The sequence below is a fragment of the Trachypithecus francoisi genome, unplaced genomic scaffold (genome assembly GCF_009764315.1).
Source record: "Trachypithecus francoisi isolate TF-2019V2 unplaced genomic scaffold, Tfra_2.0 Lachesis_group19, whole genome shotgun sequence".
Taxonomy (NCBI): domain Eukaryota; kingdom Metazoa; phylum Chordata; class Mammalia; order Primates; family Cercopithecidae; genus Trachypithecus; species Trachypithecus francoisi.
In genome coordinates, this window is record NW_022681464.1 from 41,849,526 (window position 1) to 41,870,191 (window position 20,666).

Consider the following 20,666-nt stretch of genomic DNA (forward strand, 5'->3'; position numbering starts at 1 on the left):
AAGTGCACTTCAAAATACGAACTTTCCACTCCAGTTTCATCCTTTAGACTCCATCATTGTTTCACAGATGAAACAGCTTCATTATTAAAACAGAAACAGTAAAGACTTTTCCTTTAAACTAAACATCTGGATGAAAATGAACTGAAAGCGTTTTAAACTACTGCATTTAAGGCCAAACTGTTGCTGCACTGGGGAAATGTTCGATGATATGCAGAAGATGGTTAAGATTTTGCAGTTCTATCTTATCTCCAGTGAAAGCTTTTCATAGATTAGCTAAGAAACAACATGGACAGCCTTTAGTTCAAGCTCCATTTACCTCCTCGGCCAGCAGAAGCTGAGCTCTGATCCATGTTCTAACCCAAATTGCTTCCTAGAATTTCTGATGCCATAAAAGCAAAATTGAATGTGAACACTTGGCTGTGTGTCCCACCCCCACCCTCCTCCCAAGGGAAGAGGCAGAGCGTCTTTGCTGTGTGTGACTTACTGGGGTCCTCACGTAGCCCTCCAGCTCTGAGCAGACGTGGGACAGCCCGGAGCAGAAGCAGGGGCTGCAGCCCAGGGGGTTGTCCGCGCGGAGGGCAAAGGTGCCCTCTCGACACTCGTTGCACTGAGGGCCAAAGACATTCTCCTAAAGGGAAACAAATAACGGACTTGTTTTTGCCTAAAAAAGAGATGTGATTTCTGAACAAATAGAAACAAAACAAAACACAAACATAATTTTAAAAGTAATTATAGATGCACAAACATCAGTTTCCTTTAGCCAGGCCCTGAGCTCTCTGCGTGTCAGTTTTCTCAAAGATCCAATCAGTGATTCTCAAACGCAGATGATTATCAGAATCATTCTGGAAGCTTTTGGAAAATACAGATTCCCTGATGAGAACATCTGTGACAATTCTGGAAGCTGCCTCGAGTCCCCAGGTGATTCTGATGAACCCCGGGCATGAGAGCCACTGGCAGGTATTATTATTATTATTATTTAAGACGGAGTCTCGCTCTGTCACCCAGGCTGGAGAACAGTGGTGCAATCTCGGCTCACTGCAACCTCCACCTCCCGGGTTCAAGTGATTCTCCCACCTCAGCCTCCCGAGTAGCTGGGATTACAGGTGCCCACCACCATGCCCGGCTAATTTTGTATTTTTAGTAGAGATGGGGTTTTGCCACGTTAGCTAGGCTGGTCTCGAACTCCTGACCTCAGGTGATTCACCCGCCTCGGCCTTCGAAAGTGTTGGGATTACAGGCATCAGCCACCGCACCTGGCCCAGGTGATTATTAAGACACGGCCTGCTGCTCCACTCATCTGTCATCACAGCTGTTATCATAAGATGTGGCAGAGTCCAGGTGTGGGGGCTCACACCTGTAATCCCAGCACTTTGGGAGGCTGAGGCGGGCGGATCACCTGAGGTCAGGAGTTTGAGACCAGCCTGGCCAACATGGTGAAACCCTATCTCTACTAAAAATACAAAAATTTAGCCAGGCACGGTGGTGGGCACCTGTCGTCCCAAATACTCGGGAGGCTGAGGCAGGAGAATTGCTTGAACTCAGGAGGCAGAGGTTGCAGTGAGCCGAGATTGTGCCACTGCACCCCAGCCTGGGTGACAGAGTGAGACTCCATCTCTAAATAAATAAATAAATAAATAAGGCCGAAAACAGGGAGACTGATGCTTCTATTACTCCCAGGCCATGGTATCTACATGAGTTTTCCTTCTCATCTCCAGTCACCCATCAGCCCATTACCATCATCAAGCCAGAGGGCTCCCATCTCACCATCCATGGGAAAAGGACCAGAGGAGGTGGCTCTGACCTCCTAATAGCAAAGCACATTGGGAAAACTAACGGAAATACACAAAACTTACAATGACATTGAAATCTTACCTCTTGGGAAAATAATAAACCCTGATTTCCTTCAGTGTGGCCGGCACCTACGGGAGCCCAATAACCTCACAGGGATCACATCACAAATCCCAAAGCCCTGAGACACCTGCTTCACCTGCATACTCAAAACACACAGCCACTCAGCCTCCGGGATATATGACCAAAAACTCAGGGCAGTTTTCAAATCGGTTCCATCATCTGACACTTGTAACAGTAAAAATTCAATTTCAAAACTCATCCATCGCTCTAGTGGAGCACCAGAGACTCTGAACTCAGATGCGGAAGGCAGTGTGAAGTCACTAGGAAAAGCATCGAAAACCTGGTTGCTGAGGTAAGTAGTCAAAGCCCAAGAGTCATGATGAGGAGCCAGAGAGAGGAAGGAGGAGGAAGATGGATGGTAAATACCTTGCAAGGGCAGTCCCCGGTTTCCTCTGCACAGCCGCAGAGACCCTGCTCCAGGTCGCAGGCATCCCCCGACGTCCCCCTCAGGTCACAGTCACAGGGAACACAGTCGGGAAAGTCTCTGTAACCCAAGGAGCACTGATCACAGGCCCAGCCACCAAATTTCCACTTGCACTGGCAACGGCTGGTGACCACGTCACACTGATGATGAGTCGACCCCACGAGACTGCAGTTGCAGGCCTGAGAGACAGGAAAACCAACTCAATAAAAAGACAGATTTGATGCCTCCAAGTACGCACATATTTGAATGACAGGAAAACACTACACGTGGGGAAGATCTACAAATGAACCATCTCTCTCTTGCTACTGCTCCATGGATTCACTTTGCCGTGTGCCAACAGGAGATAGGCATTGTGTTGCTGGACATTTGTGCATCTTGGTGGCACATGCGCATGGGGCCAAAATTGTGAAGTGCAATTAAATCTACTCGGTCAAAACAAGTCCCACAAAATTACTGTAGAAATCAGGCCAGGCACAGTGGTTCATGACTGTAATTACAGCACTCTGGGATGCAGAGGTGGGAAGATCACTTGAGCCCAGGAGTTTGAGACCAGCCTGGGCAACATAGTGAGACTCCGTCTCTACAAATAATCAAAAAATTAGCTGGGCATGATGGCACATGCCTGTAGTACCAGCCACTTGGGGGGCTGAAGCGGGAGGATTGCTTGAGCCCAAGAGGTCAAGGATGCAGTGAGCTTTGATGGTGCCACTGTACTCCAGCCTGGGTGACAGAGCAAGATCCTGTCTCAAAAAAAAAAAAAAAGGTAATTTCCTCTTGTTTCCAAAACACAAACCCAAATTTAACTGAAGAAGACTACATAGAAAACTGGAGGCCTCATAGTTTGGACATAAACCCCCAATAAAGAGACTTATTACTTTATCTTGGAAGATAGTATACATTGCATAATATATTTAAAGGACACTAAAATATTTTTTGGATTTTCTTTTTTTTTTGAGACAGCCAGGCTGGAATGCAGTGGCCCAACCTTGGCTCACTGCAAGCTCTGCCTCCCGAGTTCACGCCATTCTCCTGGCTCTGCCTTTCAAGTAGCTGGGACTACAGGCATCTGCCACCACGTCCGGCCAATTTTTTTTGTATTTTTAGTAGAGACAGGGTTTCATCGTGTTAGCTAGGATGGTCTCGATCTCCTGACCTTGTGATCTGCCCGCCTCAGCCTCCCAAAGTGCTGGGATTACAGGCGTGAGCCACTGTGCCCGGCCAGTTTTCGGATTTTCTAACCATCAGTGTAACAACTAGGTTCTTGAAGAAAACCTAGAATAAGGTGTCTTAAGGGTGTCGGGTCTTCCACGTTGACCCCTCTCATCTGCACTGAGGTGTATTGTTTTGTTTTTGATTTTTAAGATAGAGTCTTTTTCTGTCATTCAGGCTGAAGTGCAGTGGTGCGATCACAGCTCGCTACAGCCTCGGATCCCTAAGCTCAAGTGATCCTCCTGCCTCAGTCTCCCAAGTAGCTGGGACCACAGGCATGTGCCACCACACCAGGCTACGTTTTTTTTTTTTTTTTTAATCGCTATTTTTTGCAAAGACAGGGTTTTGCTTTGTTGCCCAGGCTGGTCGTGAATTCCTGGCTTCAAACGATCCTCCTGCCTCAGCCTCCCAAAGTGCAGTGATTACAGGTGTGAGCCACTGTGCCTGGCCCATATTGAGTTGTTTTTTTTTTTTAAACCCACAAAGCTATTCAACAGATTAAAGTCCAGAAAACATATAGAAGAAAAGGCCTGCAACTTGCTACAGCAAAGCAACTCTCAGTTACGCAAAAGCGTGGATGACAGCGCTCACCTGGCACCCCATCTCCACATCATAGCCCCAGTGCCCATCCTCACATTCTTCACACCTCACACCCTGTGTGTGAGGGGGGCAGACACACTCTCCAGTTTCTGGGTCGCAGGTATTCTGAGTGTGTGGGCAGTCACAGGCTGGAATAAAGATGAAGGCTGTGTTACAGATCTGGGTGACGTCATTAAAGGGCTAAGAGCTGACGCTGTTCTTTCCCTTTTATGAAGAGTCCAAGCCATTCTTCTCCCTCCTAAAAGATGCCTCACAATTCTGAAGACCGCTCCATGTCCTCATGGAGGGGTCCAGCCCTCCATCTCAGGAGATGCTGGGGGAAGAGGGAAAATGGGGACAGGACAGGGGAAACAGAGAAAAGAGTGAAAAGGCCCTCACTAGCTGATCACAGAGGGAGCCAATATTTACTTACTGCAGGCCCAAAGCCATGCTGAAGACTATATAGAACACTTACACTAACTTCTCAATGCAGATTCTCATTAGCATCCCCATTTTACAAATGAGGAAACTGAGGCCAAGCGAAGTTAAGTAACGAATCTAAGCTCCCACAATTAGCAGGTGGCAGAGCCATGACCAAAACTTAGGCTTGTACCCTGATAGGGATCAGAAACCAGAAAAAAGGTATGAAATCCTCCAGGGAAAGAAGAGAAAAAGTAAATGCACTTAACCGAAATTAGTTGGAAGTAGAGGGAGGGCCGAAGGAAAGGTCCAAGAATGACTATAAAGTCTCAAACAAGGAAATCAAGGCTTACGTGTACAGCTGCCATCCTGGTAGGCGTAGAAGCCATGGGCACACCTGTCACACCTTTTCCCTGCCACACCTGGGACGCAGTGACACTGGCCTTCATCTGTGCAGTCATCTGACACGGAGCCTGCCACGCTGCAATTGCAGGGCTGGCAGCCATGGCCTGAGTCTAGCCCATAATAGCCATGCTGTTTCACCAAAGGGGGAGACAGTGGAAACCAACATATGTTTGAATCAATGACTCTTCATATTAGTATGTTCCAGAACACACACAGGGTATTTCATAGAATCATAAAGTATTCATGACACCATCCCCATCCCTTTATAGTGAACGTCACTCTCTAGACAGGCACAGCACTTGTCAGCCACACTTTGTGACATGGTTTGACTCTGGGTCCCCACCCAAATCTCAAATCGAATTGTAATCCCCATGTGTCAAAGGAGAGAGGTGATTTGATCATAGGGGCAGCTCCCCATGCTGTTCTCATGATAGTGAATGCTCATGAGATCTGATGGTTTTATAAGTGTTGACAGTTCCTCCTTCACATGCTCACACTCTCTCCTGCTGCCTTATAAAGAAGGTGCCTGCTTCCCCTTCCACCATGATTATAAGTTTCCTGAGGCCTCCCCAACCATGCGAAACTGTGAGTCAATTAAACCTCCTTTGTTGATAATTCCCCAGTCCTGGGTAGTATCTCTACAGCAGTATGAGAACAGACTAATACACTTGGGGACTTAGCTCCTTCTGAGTCATGGATTCAATCGCCTCTGTACCAAGGCTAAGGTGTCAGTCACATGCATCTTACCAAACACTGGTCACACTGCTGTCCAGTCACGTTTGGTTTGCAGTTGCAGAGTCCGGTCTCAAGATGGCACACGGCAGAATGGGAGCCTTTCGCATGGCATCCGCAGGCTAAACACATGCACACAAAGACATACTAACCCTCACTTCTGAGGATGGTTCTAAGATCCTTCATCCCCAAAGGAAAAAAACAATGTCAACTTTCAGTGTTTCAAATCAGAAAACTAAAAATGGTATTATGGCAATAGCTTTAGAAGTCTGGCATTCTTCTGAAGAGTAAACTAAAACAGGGATAGTGGAAGGATCCATCACAGGAAAAACATATTGAAGCTATTAAGACAATAATTACAAATTCGCTTAACCAATTTCATGAATTCCATGACATTTTTCAAATAAGCTACAAATTCCCGTGAAAAACATGCAATGAAGATTTTCAAAATCAACTTAGCCATTTGCTCTGATTTCATTCAGGTACATATTTTATATTTTTATATATATATATATACTTTTTTTTTTTTTTTGAGACAGTGTCTCGCTCTGTCGCCCAGGCTGGAATGCAGTGGTGCGATCTCGGCTCACTGCAAGCTCCACTTCCTGGGTTCACACCATCCTCCTGCCTCAGCCTCCCGAGTAGCTGGGACTACAGGTGCCTGACACCGCGCCTGGCTAATTTTTTGCATTTTTAGTAGAGACGGGGTTTCACCATGTTAGCCAGGATGGTCTCGATCTCCTGACCTCGTGATCCTCCCACCTCGGCTTCCCAAAGTGCTGGGATTACAAGCGTGAGCCACTGTGCCTGGCCACATATTTAATATTTTAAAGCTCAGTTAAAACGTAATCTAAATAAGTACATATTAATATTATATTTCATAATTTAATGAAAAAGAAGTTTTCATTAAATACGATATATCCCAGTTCTAAGTCATAAGTCCTTTGTAGTTTCAGGCCAGATGGTTCCATTTTATCTACAGTTACAACACTGACAAAGCTACAAAGGCCCCTACCTTTGCCAAGTGATACAATCTTATGGGTCCAAAATATATTTAATCAATATTCACAGGGGAACCCTCAATAAGCACTTCAGTTAGAATATTTAATACGTTGGCTGGGCGCAGTGGCTCATGCCTGTAATTCCAGCACTTTGGGAGGACAATGAGGGCAGATCACCTGAGGTCAGGAGTTCAAGACCAGCCTGACCAACATGGTGAAACCCCGTCTCTACTAAAAATACAAAAATTAGCCAGGCGTGGTGGCACATGCCTGCAATCCCAGCTACTCGGGAGGCTGAGGCAGCAGAATCTCTTGAACCTGGGAGGCAGAGGTTGCAGTGAGCCGAGATCGCGCCACTGCACTCCAGCCTGAGCAACAGTGAAACTCCATCTCAAAAAAAAAAAAAAAAAAAAATATTTAATATGTTGCCTGACACTCTTTTTTTGTTTTTTTTTTTGTTTGTTTGTTTGTTTTGAGACGAGTCTCGCTCTGTCGCCCAGGTTGGCGTCTAAGTGGTGCCATCTCGGCTCACTGCAAGCTCCGCCTCCCAGGTTCACGCCATTCTCCTGCCTCAGCCTCTCAGGTAGCTGGGACTACAGACACCCGCCACTATGCCCAGCTAATTTTTTGTATTTTTAGTAGAGATGGGGTTTCACCGTGTTAGCCAGGATGGTCTTGATCTCCCGACCTCGTGATCTGCCCACCTCAGCCTCCCAAAGTGCTGGGATTACAGGCGTGAGCCACCACGCCCGGCCCCCAGGCACTCTTTATGAATGCGTGGACTCAGAACATGTACAGTGTGTGTCATGACATAACAATATAACAAAAAAGAGAGAAAAACTTCACAAATAATGGAAGGCCCAAACACAACCTGGAGGCTGCAGCAAGAGTGCTGGACACGGGACATGGGAAGGTCGAGAGCAGAGGAAACGTGCTGGGATTCGCCTCCTTCATGATTTAGGCCAGGCTGGCCACCTGTTTTCCTGGGGTGGGGGCCTTAACGCTGAAGTCCCACAGGAGGCCCCATTCACTGGCGCCCTTCAGGGACTTGCTCTGTCAACCCATAGCTGGACTGTGCAGACCCTACTGCTAATTCCCCAGCACATCCTTCTCTACCGACCCCATCAAACACAAGACACCCCCTCCCCTTGACCCTCCATCGGAACATCCACCTCCCTGGCACGTCTGTTCAATCCAACTTTTGCATAGTGTCTTCCTGGCCCCTTGTCGGCTACAACTGTTCTCCCAAAAGTCTCCAGGGATTTCCCAGGCACCAAATTCAGGGAGTAGACTCCGGTCCCCCTTTGACCCCATGGCTCCGTGGAAGGGACCCTGTGACCTCCCTCTCCCTTCTGTGTCGCCCTCTTACTGACGTATTAGGGACGCCCACTTTTCAGCCCTCCTTGCTTCTCGTGTGTCTCCCCTCCATGTTTCATGTAAAGCTGCCCCTTTCTCTGGGGAATATTTAAAGTTCAATGCAAGTATGATCAATACAAACTATGGATGATAATTTAAAAAATCATATTCACTGTATGATGTGTCTGTCAGTCTGTGCCTGTCATATTCAGTATTTCTTTGTACTTTCATCACAAACCAAGGAGGGAGGTGAAATAAAAATAATGTTCTCTATTTTTGGTGTGAAATCTACAAAATCTACAACTTGGAAAGATTAGATAACTTCCCACAGGTCACACAGCTATTACTAGTTCTCTCTCTGCAGTAATAATTATTAAGGTGATTCTTTTTTTTTTTTTTTAGACGGGGTTTCACTCCGTCACCCAGGCTGGAGTGCAGTGGCACAATCTCGGTCCACTGCCACCTCCGCCTCCCAGGCTTAAGTGATTCTCCCACCTCAGGCTCCCGAGTAACTGGGATTACAGGCACTCACCACCACACCCAGATAATTTTTGCATTTTTATTAGAAATGGGGTTTTGCCATGTTGGCCAGGCTGGTCTCGAACTCCTGACCTCAGGTGATCCACTGGCCTCGGCCTCCCAAAGTGCTGAGATTACAGGTGTGAACCACCGTGCCTGGCCAGTAATTACTAATTACTAATTTAATTAGTAATTCTTAATTAAAATAGTATTTATGTTATAGATAGTACTAATTTAAAATAGTATTATTTTAGGCCAATTACTGAATAGCCAGGTACTTTATATATATTTTAATTCTCAGGAGTAGCTTGCAATATAAAAATTATACTCATTTAACTTATTTAATATAAGATTTAAAACCTGATCACATGACAAAATGCTAATTTTTAATATATCAGCTCAGGTAAAATATATTATTAAAATACATTTCACCTACTTCTTTTTACTATTGAAAAATGTGGCTACTAAAAAATTTTAAATTACATGTGTGGTTTACATTATATTTCTATTGGACAGCAGTGGTGTGAAAATATAATAAAAATGATTGCTTTATTACTAGTAATTATCATAGCTACCATTTATTTCATGTCTAGAACTGTAAATGTTATCGCACTGACTTCTCAGAAAGGCCTTAATATACACATATAATTATGTCCATTTTATGAATAACAAAATAGTGGCTCAGAGAGGCTAATAAATTAGCCCAATGTCACACAGTTGGTCCTGGAATCAAAGTCACATTAGTCAGACTCCAACGCCTGGATCTGCAGGTATGTTTTTTCCCCATACCATCATCATGTGTAGCTTCCCAGTAGATTTGAACCACAATTTCCCAACTACCTGTCACAGTTCTTAGGATAGTGTCTGGGAAATACCAGACACTTAATAAACAACGAATGAATGGAGGAACGAATCACCAAGGCTTGCAGTAATGATGAAAAGAAATGACATGAAAATGATAAAAACATTCTGTAAACTGTGAAGCATTGTAGAAATCCTGTTATCATAATTATCCTGGTATGATAGCCAGTCAAGGTGGCCACCTGCTGGAGATCAGCCTGATTGGCCCAGGGCTATAAAACATTTCCAATCTCTCCATGTGTGGCTGGGAAAGTACGTTTTCTGTATAGCTGGCGCCCTCTTGTGTCCCCACATTGTAATACCATAGTATGACCGGCGTTTATATGAAATACTCAAAATAATTTATAATTGCCAGTTTTGTTCTTTCACTGCTTCAAAATCTGAGGGCTGAATCATCCCTCCGGCCAGGTCGTCTGCTGTATAGGAGAATCTAGTTTTCTCCATGATCCGTAATTTCAAGACTCAAATTCAGCAGAGAGACACAGGGATCGGGTAGTTTCAGCACAGAGGACTAAGATGCACCACACGGTGCTTTACGTAGTTTCTGGGGTTACAGTCTTACCACTTCCCACCCTTCATCTTGGAATCTCATCTGCCTCATGCAGCCCCTGAATCATCTCCCTTATGAATGTGACAGGCTCTGAGCTTCCCCACTTTCATTTCAGTCACTGGGAGCAGAGCCAGAACTCTCTCAGGTCACACTGGCCGCTCGAGTGGCAGGCTGCATCTTTCCAGGCCTGGCCCCTACGGGTTGTGACTAACCAAGCCCAGATAGGGTAGCCAGGGAAGAACCGGGTCGTGGGTCTATGTTTGATCGGAGACCCAGCATTAATGCAAGTAACCCCTCAAGAGAGTGTGACTTCTTAGGCTGGGCCCTGTGTGACACATGTGACTTCCTACGGCGCTAAGCAGCCAACCTGACTTCACACTCGCGCACTCACCGCGGCAGTTCTTGGCTGTCACAGCGTCCCCGTAGAAGCCGTCAGCACACCTTTCACAGTGGGCGCCGTCTGTGTTCCCCAGGCACTTCAGGCACTCCCCGGTGACCGAGTCACAGTGACCAGCCTCCGAGGGGTCCACGTTGCCGTTGCAGTCACAGGGAACACAAGATTCGCCAGGCACTGTTGGGTTTCCATAGTAACCATCTGCACATCTGTATCAAAGATTGAAAGCGGGATCAGACAAATGCAATTACTTAAGGCCTTACCGCACTGTCCAGGGGCTCCCTGAGTGGCCAGTAAATCAGACTGACTCTGTTCCCTGAGATTTACTGTGAAAGGGATGCGACTCCACACTCAGGCATTCCCAGATCCCCTTCACCTGTCGTGATGAAGGGATGAAATGAGGCATAAATCCAGTGGACGTGTAACCGTGTCCAGAGCCAACTCTGACCCACCCCTGACCACTCCAGATGCCACACAGCCTCCTACAGGCTCGGCCAGAGCTGGGCACTGAGGCGCACACATGGGTAAAACAGCACTGGCTTTCAGAAGCCAGAAGACAGCTACTAAACCAAACCACCTGTCATCTCCAGAATAGCCGGGAACAATGGAATATTCAAATGTGTGAACCACAGATACCCACTCCTTGCTGCTTCCTATTGTTTTTGTTGTTGTTGTTGTTGTTTTGAGACGGAGTCTCACTCTGTCTCCCAGGCTAGAGTGTAATGGTGCAATCTCCACTCACTGCAACCTCCACCTCCCAGGTTTAACTGATTCTCCTGCCTCAGCCTCCAAAGTAGCTAGGTTTACAGGCACCCGCCATCATGCCCAGCCTTTTTTTTTTTTTTTTTTTTGTATTTTTGTAGAGACGGGGTGTTACCATGTTGGTCAGGCTGGTCTCGAACTTCTAACCTTAGGTGATCCGCCTGCCTCGGCCTCCCAAAATGCTGGCATTACATGTGTGGGCCACCATGCCCAGCCTATTGTTCTTGATGAGAACTCACATTAGCCAGGAAAAGAGTACCGTTCTTAAAAAATTCCCAGCAAGGTTTAACATTAATTTTAAAACATGAAATATTGATTTTTCTCAGTGATTCTATGAAATAACAATTATGCATCAAAACTCCAAAACCACACTTAACTATGCATTTAAAAACAAACACATAGAATTTATATTCAATTTTGAAAATGTGAACACAGCATTTTGAAGCCAGTGGATGCAGAGTACCTCTCACACCAAGCTCCTGAGTATCCTGGGGCACACTGGTCGCAGACCACCTCATCCCCATCATTGAGGTGGCAGGTGGGGCTGAAACTGTCAGAACAGAAATGAACAAAATTTTCCAATGGATGAAGTCGAATTTCTAAATATTTAAAATGCTTAATTTCTACCACTCCTATGCTTACAGACTCAGTGAGATCTCCTTAGCTCAGAACCCGGGGCCTCTGGTCAGCCAGGCCACCCTGTGAGCCTCAACCCCTCATCGACTCTTGGTCCCATGATCCAGGTACTGACACTCGTGCCTCACTCCCTGCTCCCTACTCCTCTTGTTCTCAGCCCACAGCGCGCCAACTTCTCCCACTGTCTGCCTGGGTTAACCCAGCTCAGCCCCAGTGTCCAACTCAGCTGACGCTTCCTCCAGGAGGCCTACTTGAGTGCTCCTAGGATGCCGGATTCCCCACCTCGGGTTCCCTGGCATTGACTTCCCACGTCAGAGCCCTGCCCATACCAGGGCAAAAGTGAGCTCGCTCAAACACAAAGTGGTCAGGAGGCTCTCGCACCTCTCCAGGGACCCCCTGCTAACTGATGCCCCTTCCAACCCTATTCCTAAACCTTGAGACTGCACAGGGTGGATGACGGTAAACACCCCCAATTTCATCACGAGTAACCCTGACTGCATCCTTTTTATATACTGGAATGTCAAATAAAAATCCCTGGGGGAATTCTTTCAGAGTGGGTGGAGGAAGAGTTCTAAAGGTTAAACCAGCGAGAGACGGAGGCTTTTCAGCTGCTGGCCTGTGGGATGCACTTGCCCCAGTGTGACTACAAGGCCTTGCCTGGTACATCTCCTTCCACCTCCCTCCATGCCTTCTGTTCCATGGCCTGCTGCAGTTCCTCAAATGGGCGATGCCTGTTCCTGCTGCCACGCCATGGCACGCCCAGCTCCATCTGCCTAGAATGCCTGTCTGTGCTGCCTGTGGAATTCCTTCTCCTGCAAGTCTGAGATAAGAGCTTCCTGCACCCACCTAGGTAGGCTGGACACTGCTCTCCCTCCACCCCACCATCTGGTGGACAGGTCTCACTACACTCATGACCACACTGCGTCCCCTGGGGCCCACGAGAACAGCTTGCTATTCAAAACACCTGCTGTAAAACCCAGGACGCAGTAGGCACTCCATAAACATCTGTTGAATCAATGAATGGATTTAGACTATTCTTGTTTAGGCTCATAGGTACATATTTTGGTCATTAGATCAAAAACTCCCTAAGTCGAGGGACAATGTTTTATTCCTCTCTGTATCCCTCTACCTCCTAGTCCGCTGGTGAGTAGACAATATATACTTGTGAAACAACTGATGACCAAGAGGAACCAAGAGGGAAAACGGCATGCAGAGGTCCTTGCTGGCACACACCTTTTCTTGCCTGTTTTAATACGCCAAACTTTGGTTTAGAAGAAAATAACCCACTCCTCTGTCTTTAATCCAAATCAATCGTCACTGGCAAAATTCACACACTTATTACACACAAAGGCTTGCTCTGAAGACATGAGTACACATCTGGGTGGGAATCCTGGCCATGCCGGCAGGAAATGCTGGTGAGGCCCGAGGCTTACTTGTTGGAGGCTATGGTGAGAGGGCAGGCGCAGGGCTGGCAGTCCCCGGGAGTCCCTCGGGAAGGCTCCCCGTAGAAGCCAGGCAAGCACTGCTCACAGTGGTCACCGGTGGTGTTGTGCGCACATGCCTAGGAACATGCACCAGAACAATCGGCTCAGGTTGTGTTAAAGGATTTTCAGATTTATCTATAAGCAACTTGAAGTCCAAGTGGAGAAAAAAAAAAGACAAAATGCTAAAACCAGCCACAAAACTCTGAGCTATATGAGGAAGGCCTCCTGTTTTCAGATTAGTATCAGCAAGTGTAGTTTGTATAAATGAGAAACCTGAGAGCTTTCTCTCTGACTGATGAGCACGGACAAGGGCAGAAGCTTTTGCAAACATCACAGCAAGTGCTGCTTTGGCCAGAACCTTCCAACTCCTACCTCTAAGGGGAATTCTGATGAAGAGTGGGATATGCACATGGTCTCACAGTGTCCTCCTCCAACTGTTTTTCAGTTGCAAAAGGAAAGAATCGTTCCTATATAGTGGAAAAATGTACCGACACCTTGCCTGTGTAATCAGAATTAACATCACCAGTGAGGGCCAGAGAGACACTGGGACTCCCATTGGCAGTGCTCTGAGATACTCATCCTTGACAAAGTATTCCGGCCTGAAGAATCCACGAGAAACCAAAGAAGGGCCCAGAACCAAGGACATTCTATTTCTTTTTTTAAATGATTATATTCAGCCGAGCGTGGTGGCTCATGCCTGTAATCCCAGCACTTTGGGAGACCAAGGCGGGTGGATCACGAGGTTAGGAGATCGACACCATCCTGGCTAACATGGTGAAACTCCATCTCTACTAAAAATACAAAAAATTAGTGGGCGCCTGTAGTCCCAGCTACTCAGGAGGCTGAGGCAGGAGAATGGCGTGAACCTGGGAGGTGGAGCTTGCAGTCAGCCGAGATTGCACCACTGCCTGGGCAACAGAGCAAGACTCTGTCTCAAAAAAAAAAAAAAGATTATATTCTTCAAAATGCCAGTAGCATAAAATACAAAGAAAGGCAGTAGAAACCTTTCCTACTAAAAGCCTGAGAAGACATGATGATAAAATTCAACATCTGATCCTAGATGGGGGAAAACAAAAACTTTACTTAAAGAATAAAGAAAAATTAAATTCTAATTCTAGAGCCCATAAGCCATCCTGGGCATCATTCTGAGATCTTCTCCCTGGGTCTGGTAATTAATTTTCCCTAACTCTGTGACTAGTCGATTCTTTTTGGAAAAAGTGTGACCATTTCCCTGCCAGGCGACCAGGGTACAGCTGGTTAGCATCTGCAGTCACTCCATCTCTGAGTATCAAACCCACAAGACCCCAGAGTGCGGCCTGGCTTCAGGGCATAGGGCCTAGAAGAATTCCTGATTGAAGTTAAAAAACAAGTCCTGCCCCATGCCTGCCCCAACGTTCATTCTCAAGATTAACTACCTACTTCTTAAGCCCTGTTTCAACTCATATTGCACAAAAGAAGTACCTGTTTGATGAATTTATCCCAACTAACTATAAAGCACGGTATATAAGTGGGTGTGATTATACTTTATTCTTCTTTTTTTTTTTTTTTTTTGAGACGGAGTCTTGCTCTGTCGCCCGGTCTGGAGTGCAGTGGCCGGATCTCAGCTCACTGCAAGCTCCGCCTCCCGGGTTCACGCCATTCTCCTGCCTCAGCCTCCCGAGTAGCTGGGACCACAGGCGCCCACCACCTCGCCCGGCTAGTTTTTTTTGTATTTTTAGTAGAGACGGGGTTTCACCGTGTTAGCCAGGATGGTCTCGATCTCCTGACCTCGTGATCCGCCCGTCTCGGCCTCCCAAAGTGCTGGGATTACAGGCTTGAGCCACCGCGCCCGGCCTATTCTTCTTCTTATGGTATATTATGTAATATCATGATTTTAAAAAAAATACTAGCATTGTCTGTGGCCTCAGCTGCTTGGAGGGTTGAGGCGGGAGGACCATTTAAGCCCAGAAGGTCCAGGGCTGCAGTAAGCACTCCAGCTTGGAGTGAGACTCTGTCTCAAATAAATAAATAAATAAATATCAGCACTGTCATCTCAAAGATCCTATCCTTTGTATTTAGTAAGTAGACAACATTTTCTACCTTTCTATTGCTTTACAGTCTCACCTAATAAAAACTACTTTATATTATTCTAATAAAAAGAACTGCAATGAAATCGTATATCCCTTTTCTACTATTACCAAAGTAACTTTTTTCAAAACAAAACAAAAAAAAAAACAAGAAACATTTCATAACATGAGCTTAAATCTGTAAATTTTCTTTGGGGTCTGTGAGGCCAGGGTTATTCCGTGGAGGAAGCACTCAAAAAACAAAAATTCACTTGTACACAGCAAATGGTTCCGAAGTGAGTAGGACAGGGCACCTGAGCTTCAGTGAGAGACTCACAATGCAAACGCCGTGAACATCGCACTCAGTTGCATGGCCGCGGCATTCACAGGGCTGACAAATTCCTCCGAAGAGTATTCCATCCACGCGGTAATAGCCAGAGAGGCACGACTGCAAGAGAAGGGAAAGTCATCCTCCCTCTACTACGTTACAAACGAGAAACTGCTCAGTTGTCCACGAGTACAGAAATGTCTTTCTTTTTTCTCAAACATCCTAACTGAGGTATCATTTACATGCTACACAATTCACTCATTTCAAGTGTATAATTCAATGACTTTTAGTAAAAAACTTACTGAGCTGTGCAACCATCACCATAATCCAGTTCCTTATTTCTTTTTAAAGGTAGAAACATACACACAAAAACGTAATGGTTGTGCAATGAGTCTTACGGCCTATTCTTGTTACGGTATTAATAGCAATACGTTTGTCCAAGTAATTTCAAAATATTTTTAGCAACAGATTACTTTCATTGAGGATTGCAAGTGCATTTTCATATATTTCACATGTAAGGTGGAGCCCACCAAAGTAAAATACCCAGGGGCCATAAAAGGTCTCAAAATAGGGCTGGCTTATATAAAGCCACCCAGGTCACATGCTGGTGATTTGTAAATGTTCAAATATGATCAAGTTCCATCCTCCTTAGAAACACAGTCAGTGGCATGGGTATTGCAAGTTTCCTGTTGACTAAGGCAGGAGGGCAGCACGACGTCAAAATATTGTCAAGTGCTTCAGCCCATTCCTGGTGGAGGAATCTGATTTTTTTTAAGCAATGTGACTTCTAATATTTCTATTGCCCAAAAAAGACTGAGCCAAACATCGGGATGCTAAAGCTAAAATTCAAATGTGTGCCATGACATCCCCTTCAGTGCACTGTTTTCCCCTTAGGAAGAAACGAAAGGAAAAAGGCAGGAAGAGAGAAGCGTCACCTCACAGGAGGTCCCTGTGTAGCCCTGCGGACATTCGCAGTGCTCCACATCAGCGGCCACCGCCAGGTCGATGGCATTAGGGCTGGCTATGTCCAGAGAGACGGACTCCAACCTACAGACAGACAGATTGTTATGTGACTCACACGCTCGCAAATACACCTCACATCTCAGTGAAGACGGGCTCCTAAAAGATTTAAATCTAGCCGGGCATGGTGGTTCACACCTGTAATCCCAGCACTTTGGGAGGCTGAGGCGGGTGGATCACGAGGTCAGGAGATCGAGACCATCCTGGCTAACAGGGTGAAACCCCATCTCTACTAAAAATACAAAAAATCAGCCAGCGTGGTGGTGGGTGCCTGTAGTCCCAGCTACTCGGGAGGCAGAGGCAGGAGAATCTCTTAAACCTGAGAGGCGGGGCTTGCAGTGAGCTGAGATAGTGCCACTGTACTCCAGCCTGAGTGACAGAGGGAGACTCCATCTCAAAAAAAAAAAAAAAAAAAAACACAAAAAAAAACATTTAAATCCAGTAAAAGAGTGATGTGATTTTTGTAAATAACTAAAGGTCTTTCACAACAATACATTCTCTGGGAGCCATCATCATTCCCTGGAAATGTCTTCAATGTTTGGTACAAAGTCACGCTGTTGCCCATAGACCACTGTGGGAAACGTCTGGCGTTGCCTAGTTGGAGTCGAAGCACCTCAGAAAAATTAAATCCATTCAATGATCACAAATAGAAAGATCATCCTTAAATGTGTCATGCTATGTTTGTGTTAGGTGCATACAACATTTTTGTTGTTGTTGTTGTTGAGACAAAGTCTCGCTGTGCTGCCCCAGCTTGAGTGCAGTGGCACGACCTCAGCTCACTGCAACGTCCACCTCCTGGGTTCAAATGATTCTCATGCCTCAGCCTGCTGAGTAGCTGGGACTCCAGGCATGCACCACCACGCCTGGCTAATTTTTGTATTTTTAGTAGAGATGGGGTTTCACCATGTTGGGCCAGGCTGGTCTCAAACTCCTGACCTCATACGATCCACCTGCCTTGGCCTCCCAAAGTGCTGGGATTACAGGCGTGAACCACCACGCCCAGCCTAGCTGTATACAACTTTGATACTTGGCATGACATTGCCAGAAACTGTCCTCCTCAAAGTAATAAAATGACCAACAATGGATACATTCACTTAAATGGACTGAGTAAAAGCTAAGATGGTTAACATTAGGCTGGTGAGAACCAGGTGCCACATGGTCCAGACAATTGCTAACTCATCGTGCGTTTCCCAGAAACCCCCTTTGAAAGTTTCTCATCCTAATGTCAAGTCTGTCTTCTACTGGATACAGCTGATGTGGACAACTATTCTCATGTTTTCTTTTTTTTTTTTTTTTTTTTTTTTTTTGAGGCGGAGTCTCGCTCTGTCGCCCAGACTGGAGTGCAGTGGCCGGATCTCAGCTCACTGCAAGCTCCGTCTCCCAGGTTTACGCCATTCTCCTGCCTCAGCCTCCTGAGTAGCTGGGACTACAGGCGCCCGCCACCTCGCCCGGCTAGTTTTTGTATTTTTAGTAGAGACGGGGTTTCACCGTGTTAGCCAGGATGGTCTCGATCTCCTGACCTCGTGATCCGCCCGTCTCGGCCTCCCAAAGTGCTGGGATTACAGGCTTGAGCCACCACGCCCGGTCACTATTCTCATGTTTTCAATAAAATTACGTTTGTAAACTTAGTAGTTTTTAAGCCAACCAGTTCCTTTAGCTGTGTGCTTAATATAATGAATGTAAAATATGTTGAACTTTAAATACATATTAATAAATGAAGATAAAATTGGAGTACCTTCACCATAAGTTCTTCCTCCATTTCCAATACATACCTGTAAAGAGCCATTTTTGCAGAATTGTAGTTGGCTCTGATCAAAAGATGTGTCACATTGGCAAGGACAGTCATCAGCTGGTCACGATCGATCTGCCTTTTGCTGTGAAAATCTCGGAAGTTTTCAGGCACAAGTCTAACCACATTTAGGTACTCTTCATAAGGCTGCAATGACAGACCCTCAGCCTGTGTGCTTAAAGTGAGTCTGTTTCCCTAACATGTAAAAACAAGAGAAAATACATTCGTCACTGAATTTAATGATAAAATAAAAAATAAAATTAAATTTTGTATTCAGCAACGTGGTTTTTCATTCATGCCTAGCTTCTCGTGGCAAACATGTAATGGTGTCTACAGCTCTTGGTCCAGAATCATCAAGAGAAAAGGTGTTTCATTGTATTCTTTTTAGAGGGGTTCCGGTAATAAAGTGAAATGATGTGTACTTTGCTGGGATCTTGGAAAAGAAAGAAAGTCATGTAGTTGCCCACAGTTTTTATCAAAGCAACCCATCTGACACCTCTAATCTTTAACTAAAGTACAGAGGTAGAAAAAGTATATAAACATAGCTCCAGCTTTTCACTGAATTGTTGTTAACCAAAGTGATTTACCGTGTATGGTCTGCAATTGTTGGGGCTGGAGATGGAGGTGCCGATAGCTCCAGACGAAAGGACCCAAGAGACAAGAACCTGGAGCGGTTTCTGCCCAAACGTGCCCTGGACCCTGGGACTTGGGGAGCCCTCCTGACTGAGCTGGATTTTTTTGTGGAGAACGAGGAGGTGGGGATAGGGACAGAGGCTGAGGACAAGAATGGCAACACGTCTACTGTCCTCAGACTGCCAAATACTGCCTAATCCATTCGTCTGAGAGGCAAAGTGGCACAGGGAAGAAGAGACTTAAAAGAGAAGATTCAAGGTCAGTGCAAAATTTTGTCTCCTTTTGACTTAAATTTTTTTTTTTTTAGAGATAGGCTCTGTCTCTGTCACCCAGGTTGGAGTTCAGTGGTGCAATCACAGCTCACCGTAACCTTGAACTCCTGGGCTCAAGCCGTCCTCCTGCCTCAGCCTCCCGAGTACCTGGGATTACAGGCACGTGCCATGGTGCCTGGCTAATAATTTTTGAGAGATGGGGTCTCACTATGTTACCTAGACTGGTCTGAAACTCCTGGCCCTAAACAATCCTCCTGTCTCAGCCTCCCAAAGCACTTACATTACAAGCATGAGCCACTAAGCCCCGCTTCCTTTTTAAATGTGAAAAGATGGGTACACCCTGGCGATGAAGAGAAGAGTGGCAGGTGCTGTCCTGAGGCAACTCCAGAAATGGACTCAAAGACGGATTCTCACGCTCACCGTCTCAGCAGTCCCCACCCAAGTCCAGGGTCTGCTGAATGGCCACCTGGCCACCAGCTCCTTGCTGGGGTGGCCTCACCTAGTCACTTTCAGTCATAAACTATCAGCCCACTAAGCCCTAAGCTCTACAGCAGAATCAAAGCAAAACCAATCACCTTAATGATGACGTCAGCGTGCGACATGAGGTTACTGTCTACCACCTCTACTGGGACGTCGTAAGACACCGTGTATTTCAGGAATCCACCAAATGCAGTCAGCTGAAATGTTTAAGTGAGAGTGAACACGAAAGGAGAAAACAATCACAGCAACAACCAAGTAAGAGGAAGTGGTCACTGGGATCCACCTGCAAACAACTAGGCTACAACTATCCGCTTGGCCATGACAGACAAGGAAATTCACACTAAAGGCAGTGAAAGGGAAGTGTATTTAGAAACACTTTGGTTAATCAATATTACCAAAATGCAGCACATTGTTTGAAAGCACAGAAGAAAAATGTACTCTTTGTTAGAGACCACAAGGCAAATTACTATAAACTTTTGTTAATCACACAATAGATATTTACTTCACTTAAGTAATTTAAGGGATGGGGAGTTTGACCCATGTCTACAATATCCACATTTTCATTTCAGCATCCTCCTCGTAGGACAATAAAGGACATGTTTGATTTGCTAGTTAGAGAAAGGACTAAAGGTGTTTCTTCTGATGAGATGTCCTTCAATACAAAATAAAGATTTTCTTTCTGATGGGTATGTGACAGTAATAATATTGTTCAGAACTCAACTCTGCACCATAAATTTGGAGAAGTGATATCAAGAGAAAAAACATCATTGAACTCTGTTGATAAAATCATATAAATAGAGCACATGTTCTAGGATTAGAATTTGATGGAAAAAACAATAATTTTCAAAAATAAATG

At 45.7% G+C, this 20,666-nt stretch overlaps 1 protein-coding gene across 2 annotated transcripts in view; it reads right to left on the reverse strand.

Annotated features, from left to right (window-relative positions):
• Nucleotides 1-20,666, reverse strand: part of LAMA1 (laminin subunit alpha 1) — a 176,895-nt gene that overhangs the window by 76,203 nt on the left and 80,026 nt on the right. For both annotated transcript variants that reach the window (XM_033178300.1, XM_033178301.1), the window contains 12 exons: nucleotides 19,906-20,007; nucleotides 18,409-18,620; nucleotides 16,552-16,663; nucleotides 15,626-15,736; nucleotides 13,193-13,320; nucleotides 11,587-11,673; nucleotides 10,359-10,570; nucleotides 5,696-5,802; nucleotides 4,897-5,077; nucleotides 4,136-4,272; nucleotides 2,278-2,514; nucleotides 485-628 (listed from right to left, as the gene is read on the reverse strand). In XM_033178300.1, coding sequence (XP_033034191.1) covers nucleotides 485-628; nucleotides 2,278-2,514; nucleotides 4,136-4,272; nucleotides 4,897-5,077; nucleotides 5,696-5,802; nucleotides 10,359-10,570; nucleotides 11,587-11,673; nucleotides 13,193-13,320; nucleotides 15,626-15,736; nucleotides 16,552-16,663; nucleotides 18,409-18,620; nucleotides 19,906-20,007 — 1,770 coding nt within the window. The remainder of the gene's footprint in view (nucleotides 1-484; nucleotides 629-2,277; nucleotides 2,515-4,135; nucleotides 4,273-4,896; nucleotides 5,078-5,695; nucleotides 5,803-10,358; nucleotides 10,571-11,586; nucleotides 11,674-13,192; nucleotides 13,321-15,625; nucleotides 15,737-16,551; nucleotides 16,664-18,408; nucleotides 18,621-19,905; nucleotides 20,008-20,666) is intronic.